The 9,133-nt window shown below is 53.3% G+C and overlaps 1 protein-coding gene across 1 annotated transcript in view; it reads left to right on the forward strand.

Moving 5' to 3' along the window:
* The window catches only part of ESRRA (estrogen related receptor alpha), a gene marked incomplete in the record, with an annotated part of 11,927 nt that overhangs the window by 1,005 nt on the left and 1,789 nt on the right, over window positions 1-9,133 (forward strand). Inside the window, 5 exon segments of the mRNA XM_014588340.2 lie at window positions 1,362-1,698; window positions 7,843-7,959; window positions 8,121-8,249; window positions 8,650-8,817; window positions 8,909-9,133. Coding sequence (XP_014443826.1) covers window positions 1,362-1,698; window positions 7,843-7,959; window positions 8,121-8,249; window positions 8,650-8,817; window positions 8,909-9,133 — 976 coding nt within the window.

The following is a 9,133-nucleotide window of genomic DNA, read 5'->3' on the forward strand; positions in this document are numbered from 1 at the left end:
GGGCTCCAGGCGGGGTCCAGTTTGGGGGCCGGCCCGGGTCACTGTCCAGACCTGGTCGAGAGCCAGCCGGGGTCAGGGTCTGGGCGGGATCCAGCGTCCAGGTCCTGGTGGGCCGTTCTGGGTCAGGATCTGGCTCCAGCTTAGGCTGCGGGTCCTGGCCTGGGTCAGGCTTGGGCCTCGGATCAAGCCCAGGGGCAGAGTTCAGTTCGGCACTTGGAGCGTGCGGAAGTCCCAGGGGCGGGTCGGGGTGAAAGATGGGGAGGGTTTTCAGTGGGAGAAGGGGCTTTGAAGACCACGTGGGGGCGCCCGAAAGGGCCTTGGGCCACCCTCCTCTCTGGGTCAAAGGTCATCGCACCGACTGGGGAGAACTTCCTTCTCCTTGGCTCTCCCATTTACTTCCTGATAACCTGATAGAGGTCTCCCGCGGGTGGAGGGGGAGGGGAGACGTAACAACTTTAGGTAACTTCCCATAGGTGTGCGCAGGTTGGGGGGGGCGGGGCGCCCCAGAAGTGGAGGATTCTGCGGCAGCTCAAGTGTGAGAGTGAATGTGCCGGTCAGGGGTGCAAGGAGGTGGAGCCGCGCCCACTGGTGTGGCAGGGATGGGGCATGCTGGAGCAGGAGGGGTGGTGTGTCAGGTGTGAAAGGCTTTGGATGTGTTTTCACAAGAGTCTGAGTGTGTGTGTGTGAGAGAAAAAGAATGTGGGGCCTTGGTGAGTGTGAGTGTGATCCTGGGGTATGTGCTTTGGGAGGGGCTTGTGAGGATAAGTGAGTATGAGGACTGGGATTGGGTAAAGCCAAATGTGAGTGTGAAAGTTCCCAGCAAAGTGAGCCTGTGTGGGGATGTGGAGACACCTAGGAATCCATGCGAGTGTGAGGGTGTGAGCACACATGTGTGAATGTATCAACCGCTCGTGGATCCATATGCCTCAATGTTCTCTCTTGAATGGAGAATACTCAGATGAGGGGGATATCACCCAGGGGACCTCGGCATCTGGAGAAAATTGGGAGGTGTCCTGTTTCTGGCTGGGGATTCCAGGTGGGGTTAAGAGTTGCCTGGAGGCTAAGGTTACCCTGCTCCCTGGCCTGATGGGAACAGGGGCTTTCTAAACTTCCCCTCGATTCCAAGTGTAGACCTGCTGTCAGTTACTGGCCCTGGAGGCTCTGGAGACTCTGTTCCCATGGCAACAGCTGGGGGGGACCTCTTCCTAGGCAGCCCTTCCTTGGACTCTGTCCCCCCTCCCTCCCCCTGGCTGAACCTAGAAACCTGGCCCCAGGCCCAGGGTTGGGCAACCCATGTGGCAGTGTGTCTCCCATCCCCCATCGGAGTACCTCCATGTGACCTGACGGGTCTGTTCCTGCAGGTGACCAGCGCCATGTCCAGCCAGGTGGTGGGCATTGAGCCTCTCTACATCAAGGCAGAGCCAGCCAGCCCCGACAGTCCAAAGGGTTCCTCGGAGACCGAGACTGAGCCCCCTGTGGCCCTGGCTCCTGGTCCAGCTCCTACCCGCTGCCTCCCAGGCCACAAGGAAGAGGAGGATGGGGAGGGGGCTGGGCCTGGCGAGCAGGGAAGTGGGAAGCTGGTGCTCAGCTCCCTGCCCAAACGCCTCTGCCTGGTTTGTGGAGATGTGGCCTCCGGCTACCACTATGGTGTGGCGTCCTGTGAGGCCTGCAAAGCCTTCTTCAAGAGGACCATCCAGGGTGAGCCCCCACCCCATTCCTGTACCCTTTGCCCTCTGCCCTCTAGCCCCACTCCACCCAACTGGTACCCTGATGGATGGCAGAAGATCCCCAGACTGCAAAGGCAGGGCTCAAAGTTGACAGTGGGTATTCCCAGGCTTTCGAACCTTTTCCCTATAGTTAATGTAGCCACCAGGATGTGTGGATGGGTTGGAGTGGGCTAGGGAGAGGACTCAGGCTGCTTCCTGGGTGTCTGGGTACTGTAGGCCCAGCGCTTTCATCAGTAGCTCTGATGAATTCTAAGGCAGCCTCTGCCTGTTCCTAAATTTTGTTCTTGCTTCTGACAGGGGCTGATTTCTCTCCAGCACAGAATATGCCCCCCTTTTTTCCATTTCCCCAAAGCAGCACCAGTGCCAACACAAAGCAGTTTTTTACAGATTATCTGTAAAAACATCAAATTTTAGCACCGAGTTTTAAAAAGACTATTTGGCTTTCCTGCTTTGAAAAGTCACTGACTTTTTTCTTGCTCAGGAAAGCATAACAAAACTTGAGAGAGCGGGACCAGCAGTAAGCGTAATGGCTATGTCACTGAACTCTCATGTAGTCGACCGCGGTTAAAGTCCTGGACCTGGTGACTTAAACCGGGCGTGTGTGCGTACATGCCCAAGATCCCAAGGGGAGAATAGAGGAGGAGGGATTGCGGCGTGGCCATCACCCCTGGGGGTGATTTCTCACTTTCTGTCTCTCTGTCTCTCTCTGTCTCTCTGGCGCATGCCCTGTAGGAAGGCCTCCGGGCGTCTGCCCGCTAAGAAAAACCCAAAAAAAAAAAAAAAAAAAAAAAAAAAAAAAACCTCGAGAGAGTGAGCAGGGTACTGAGCTAAGCATTACTTGGGTGGGCTTGTTATTTGTGTTTTACCTGAGCTTTAGTTATCTGGGGGCTGTAACACATATAATTTAAAAACAATTTATTGAGTACTTACTTTATGATCTCAGCTAGCCCACCACAACAACCTTATAAGGTGTCAGCTACTCTAACTGAGGCTGAGAGAGGTTTTTGCAGCTTTGAATCTTATAGTTAGAAAATGGCAGAACCAGGATTTGAACTTGATTTATGGCCAGGGCTGAGTTTAAAAGCTAGATTGTTCGCTCTGCTTATTACTAATAACTGAACTTTGGACATATGCTTCATGACTGATTGTGACATTCCAACAAGTTTTGGCTTGGCCAAAACACAGACCAAAAACCCTCTGTGCTCTCTGGCTCTACCAACCAGTAAGCCAACAGGTTCGGGTGTCTCCTACCCACCCTGGAACCCCTTTTTTCTGTTGACTGCTGACAAATATTTATTGAGGGTCAGCTATAAATAGCAATCATTTTTTAAAAAAGAATTACTATATTTAACTTTATTTCTTTTTCTTTCTTTCTTTTTAATTTTGTCCAGAGAGAGACAGAGTGAGAGAGAGAGAAAGAAGGAAAGTGAGAAAGCAAGCCACCAGGTCCGGGACTTGAACCGTGGTCAGCCATGTGGGAATCCAGCACCCTCAACCACCACGCCACCTGCCGGCCCAATAGCAATCATTTACTGAGCACTTACATGCTATGAACCATGCTGAACATCTTACCTATATTATTCTCTTTAATTCTTACAACCTGCCTGTGCAATAAGTACATTTTTTTTTTGAGAGGTTTTTGCTATAGGGCTCATGCGCTTGCTTGAAAAGACAGAGAGAGACAGAGAGACAGAAAGTGAGAAATCAGGGAACCAGCAGTTAGCGTAATGGCTGTGTCACTGGACTCCCACGTGGTCGACCGCGGTTCGCGTCCCGGACCCAGTGGCTTAAAACTCACACCGGGCGCGTGTGCGTGTGTGCCCAAGATCCCTAGAGGAGAATGGAGGAGAAGGGATTGTGGCGTGACCATCCCCCCTGGGGGGTGATTTCTCGCTTTCTGTCTCTATGTCTCTCTGTCTGTCTGGCGAGCGCACGCGCCCTATAGCAAAAACCTCTCCAAAAGAAAAAAAAGAAAAGAAAAGAAAAGAAAAGAAATCACGCCCAGGGCGGATGGCCACGCTGCAATCCCTTCTCCTCCATTCTCCTCTTGGGGTCTTGGGCATGCACGCACACACGCCCGGCATGAGTTTAAACCACTGGGTCCGAGACTCAAACCACAGTCAACTACATGGGAGTCCAGCGACACAGCCATTACACCAACTTCTGGTTCCAATAAGTACATTTTTTATCATCCTAGTTTCATAGCTGGGAAACTGAGGGCTCAGGGATTAGGTAGGGGCCACTCAGTTGGTAGTAAGTGGCAGTGTCATTATGGACTTGGGCAGCCTCCATCCGGACACCACCTCCCTTTGCTCTTCCCAAACTGTGCCTTGCTGCCCTAGCCAGCATTCGAGGTTGAGGACACAGCTGGGATGGTGGCAGGACCACTCCTGCCCTCAGGCAGTATACCTTCTAGCTAGGGGGGGAGAGAGGAATATAATGAATTACACAGCATTGTCCTATCCCTGCTGTGGTACGTGCTGGGAGACAAGGAGAGGGCATGTGCCAGAGACTGGGCTGGGTCTGATGTTCTGGACGGCTTCCCTGAGGAGAGGTGTCTTGAGTTGAGTGCAGAAGCCTGAGGAGCGTACTTTTAAGGATAAACGTGCTAGTGGCTTGTTGGCTGGTTGTGTCATTCAGTCCTTGTGGTAGCCCCATGAAGCTGGGAGGGCCACCAGCACTCTGTTACCAATATCCGGGCCTGTTACTAAGTTCTGGGCCTAGTGAAGCTGACACAGAAGTAGAGAGTTTTATCTGTCTATAAAAAGAAAAGTACATAAGTGGCCTATTAAATGGTGCTAAGAGAATCTACAAGATAGGGCTCAGAGGTCAGGAGGGACCTGCAGAGAGGAGTTTCACATTGTCGTAGAGTCCCAAGGAAGCCTCCCCAACTGACAGTGAGGAGAGATCTAAAGGAGGTAAGAGAACAGAGTTCCAGGCTAGGAACAGGTGGCCACTCTGAGGCACAGCCTGTTTGAGGAGCAGGAGAAGGTCCAGGGAGCAGGGTTGTAGGTCTTGAAGGCCTTGGACTCACTTTGGCTTATACTTTGAGAAGGGAAATCATTGGAAGATTTTGAGCAGAGGAGGGGCAGGATGGTAGGGTAGGTGCATTAGCACACACACATGGATGAGAGGGAGAGAGGAAGGGACGCAGGAAGGGAGAGGAGCGTCCTCAGCAAGATCTGGTCATGCCGTGATCCCCTTCTAGCTCTCCAGCTAGGCAGGCTCTTGGGCACTCAGGCATGTGCCTGGTGGCTGGGGATCTGAACCCATAGCTGGCCATGTGGCTTCTAGCATTGCAGTTCATTTCACTACCAGCTGTGCCACAGAGGCTGTGCTGTGGTGTAGTTTTTTAAAAATTATTTATTTTATTTTATTCATTACTATTTATTTTTTAATTTGACCAGAGAGAGAGAGAAACAGAAAAAGGGAAAGTGAGAAAGCAAGCCACCAGGTTTGTGACTCAAACCACAGTTGGCCCAGTGGGAGTCCAGTGCCTTCGCCATGTTGCCTGCTAGCCCCTGTGGTGTAGTTTCAATAGGATCTCACTGGCTGCTATGTTGAGAATAGATTGAAAGAGTCAGGGACAGAGTAAGAGGCCAGTGAGGTGAGGTGACAGAGACTCTGGCTGAGGATGGAATTACTTGCCTGGGGCAGGAGTTGGGTCCTGGAAGGATGAGGCGGTTAAGCCCAGCAGGCTTTGTCAGTGGACTGGATGTGGATTGTGAGCAGAATCAAAGGTGATCCCGTGGTTTCGGACAACTGGACAGATGGAGTTGTAGGCTTCGGAAGCGTTGATCAATTCTGTGTAGGATACCTTAAGTTGAGATGCCTGTGGGCATGGCAGATGTCTGTCAAGGAGGCAGCTGTAGTATGAGTTTAGGGTTTGGGGTGGGTCTGGGCTAGAGCTACACATTTGAAAGCCCTGGGTCTGGGTCCAACCACCGTGGGAGTGAGTAAATAGAGATGATGTTCAAGGATAGCTCGAGGCTTCTTCAATGGAAGGAGCTCGAGAGAGAGAGATGCGTAGGAGCCATAAAGTGGCCAGAGAGGGGGGGGGGGGCAGGACCACTCCTGCCCTCAGGCAGTATACCTTCTAGCTAGGGGGGGAGAGAGGAATATAATGAATTACACAGCATTGTCCTATCCCTGCTGTGGTACGTGCTGGGAGACAAGGAGAGGGCATGTGCCAGAGACTGGGCTGGGTCTGATGTTCTGGACGGCTTCCCTGAGGAGAGGTGTCTTGAGTTGAGTGCAGAAGCCTGAGGAGCGTACTTTTAAGGATAAACGTGCTAGTGGCTTGTGGGCTGGTTGTGTCATTCAGTCCTTGTGGTAGCCCCATGAAGCTGGGAGGGCCACCAGCACTCTGTTACCAATATCCGGGCCTGTTACTAAGTTCTGGGCCTAGTGAAGCTGACACAGAAGTAGAGAGTTTTATCTGTCTATAAAAAGAAAAGTACATAAGTGGCCTATTAAATGGTGCTAAGAGAATCTACAAGATAGGGCTCAGAGGTCAGGAGGGACCTGCAGAGAGGAGTTTCACATTGTCGTAGAGTCCCAAGGAAGCCTCCCCAACTGACAGTGAGGAGAGATCTAAAGGAGGTAAGAGAACAGAGTTCCAGGCTAGGAACAGGTGGCCACTCTGAGGCACAGCCTGTTTGAGGAGCAGGAGAAGGTCCAGGGAGCAGGGTTGTAGGTCTTGAAGGCCTTGGACTCACTTTGGCTTATACTTTGAGAAGGGAAATCATTGGAAGATTTTGAGCAGAGGAGGGGCAGGATGGTAGGGTAGGTGCATTAGCACACACACATGGATGAGAGGGAGAGAGGAAGGGACGCAGGAAGGGAGAGGAGCGTCCTCAGCAAGATCTGGTCATGCCGTGATCCCCTTCTAGCTCTCCAGCTAGGCAGGCTCTTGGGCACTCAGGCATGTGCCTGGTGGCTGGGGATCTGAACCCATAGCTGGCCATGTGGCTTCTAGCATTGCAGTTCATTTCACTACCAGCTGTGCCACAGAGGCTGTGCTGTGGTGTAGTTTTTTAAAAATTATTTATTTTATTTTATTCATTACTATTTATTTTTTAATTTGACCAGAGAGAGAGAGAAACAGAAAAAGGGAAAGTGAGAAAGCAAGCCACCAGGTTTGTGACTCAAACCACAGTTGGCCCAGTGGGAGTCCAGTGCCTTCGCCATGTTGCCTGCTAGCCCCTGTGGTGTAGTTTCAATAGGATCTCACTGGCTGCTATGTTGAGAATAGATTGAAAGAGTCAGGGACAGAGTAAGAGGCCAGTGAGGTGAGGTGACAGAGACTCTGGCTGAGGATGGAATTACTTGCCTGGGGCAGGAGTTGGGTCCTGGAAGGATGAGGCGGTTAAGCCCAGCAGGCTTTGTCAGTGGACTGGATGTGGATTGTGAGCAGAATCAAAGGTGATCCCGTGGTTTCGGACAACTGGACAGATGGAGTTGTAGGCTTCGGAAGCGTTGATCAATTCTGTGTAGGATACCTTAAGTTGAGATGCCTGTGGGCATGGCAGATGTCTGTCAAGGAGGCAGCTGTAGTATGAGTTTAGGGTTTGGGGTGGGTCTGGGCTAGAGCTACACATTTGAAAGCCCTGGGTCTGGGTCCAACCACCGTGGGAGTGAGTAAATAGAGATGATGTTCAAGGATAGCTCGAGGCTTCTTCAATGGAAGGAGCTCGAGAGAGAGAGATGCGTAGGAGCCATAAAGTGGCCAGTGAGGTGGGAGGAAAAGAAGAAAGTGTCTAGGTGTTTCTAGTTGTAGGAAGTGTTTGGTGGAAGATGCTCCTTTTAGGCCAAGTAGGATGAAGACTGAGAATTGACCACTGGACTTAGCAATGGACAGGTCACTGCAGTCCCTGGATGAGGGCAGTGTGGCTCCAAGACATGGCTTAGCTAGAGGCTTGGGACAGAGATTGTCCAGTCAGGGTTCCTGTCCAGCAGCTGCTTCCTCCCTGCCCCGCTCATGGCATCCTGCTCTCCCTTTCCTCCCCATACCCCCAGACCTGTGCTTGCCCGGGGCGAGTCAGGGCTCTCCTGTCAGCTGGGCCCTCTCCGGGCCCTGGGAGGCGGCCACTGGAGCCCTGCCTCTTCCTGCCAGGGAGCATCGAATACAGCTGTCCGGCCTCCAATGAGTGCGAGATCACCAAGCGGAGACGCAAAGCCTGCCAGGCCTGTCGCTTCACCAAGTGCCTGCGGGTGGGCATGCTCAAGGAGGGTGAGCACTGGGCAGGGGCCTGGGCAAGAGCTGGCGGAGCTGGGTGCATGTGGAGGGGTGGGGCAAGGCCTGGGAAGTTTAGGTGAATGGATGAGGGAGGACAGCTCTGAGGAGCAAAGCCACTACCAGCCCCATAAACACAGTTCTGTCTTAAATTTAAGGGGTGCGCCTGGATCGTGTCCGGGGTGGGCGACAGAAGTATAAACGGCGACCAGAGGTGGACCCACTGCCCTTCCCAGGCCCTTTCCCTGCCGGCCCCCTGGCAGTAGCTGGAGGTCCCCGGAAGACAGGTGAGAACATAGGGTGTCCCTGGTGCCCTTGGGCTGGGCTGGGGCCAGGACGTGGGAGGCCTTCGGTGGCAGTATAGTTGTTACTTTGGGTGTTGGACCCCCCAGTTTCCTCATCATCTAGTCATTTTCCCCAGGAAATATTTGTGAAAATGCCCTTTGCTGTTAGGCACCACCTAGTATAGCTGCGAACAGGGAAACGTTTTCTATCACGCAGCCTTTCCAGACTGGCTTTCCCATGGGTGATATAGCCCTTCGCTGAAGAGATGTGGCTGCCTGGCTAGCCACCTGCTATTGAGGCAGGTCCCAGGGACCGACTCTGGGGAGGCACTCGACCCCCTAGGGCCCACCGGGCCTGATGAGCGGAGTACACGTGACCCCAGCCCTCCACCTGTCACTGCAGCCCCTGTGAATGCACTGGTATCTCACCTGCTGGTGGTTGAGCCTGAGAAGCTGTATGCCATGCCTGACCCGGCAGGCCCTGACGGACACCTCCCAGCCGTGGCTACCCTCTGTGACCTCTTTGACCGAGAGATTGTGGTCACCATCAGCTGGGCCAAGAGCATCCCAGGTAAGGGTAACCCAGGGCTCCCCTGAGTTGGCCAGCCACTGCTGGCTGTATCACATGTGCTCAGCCGGGCCTGCTTCCCACTGCCCTGCAGGCTTCTCCTCGCTGTCACTGTCTGACCAGATGTCAGTACTGCAGAGCGTATGGATGGAGGTACTGGTGCTGGGTGTGGCCCAGCGCTCACTGCCACTGCAGGATGAGCTGGCCTTCGCGGAGGACCTGGTCCTGGATGAAGAAGGGGCACGGGCAGCTGGTCTGGGGGAACTGGGGGCTGCCTTGCTGCAGCTGGTGCGGCGACTGCAGGCCTTGCGGCTGGAGC

This window comes from Tupaia chinensis, unplaced genomic scaffold (assembly GCF_000334495.1).
Source record: "Tupaia chinensis unplaced genomic scaffold, TupChi_1.0 Scaffold000273_1, whole genome shotgun sequence".
Lineage (NCBI taxonomy): Eukaryota > Metazoa > Chordata > Mammalia > Scandentia > Tupaiidae > Tupaia > Tupaia belangeri.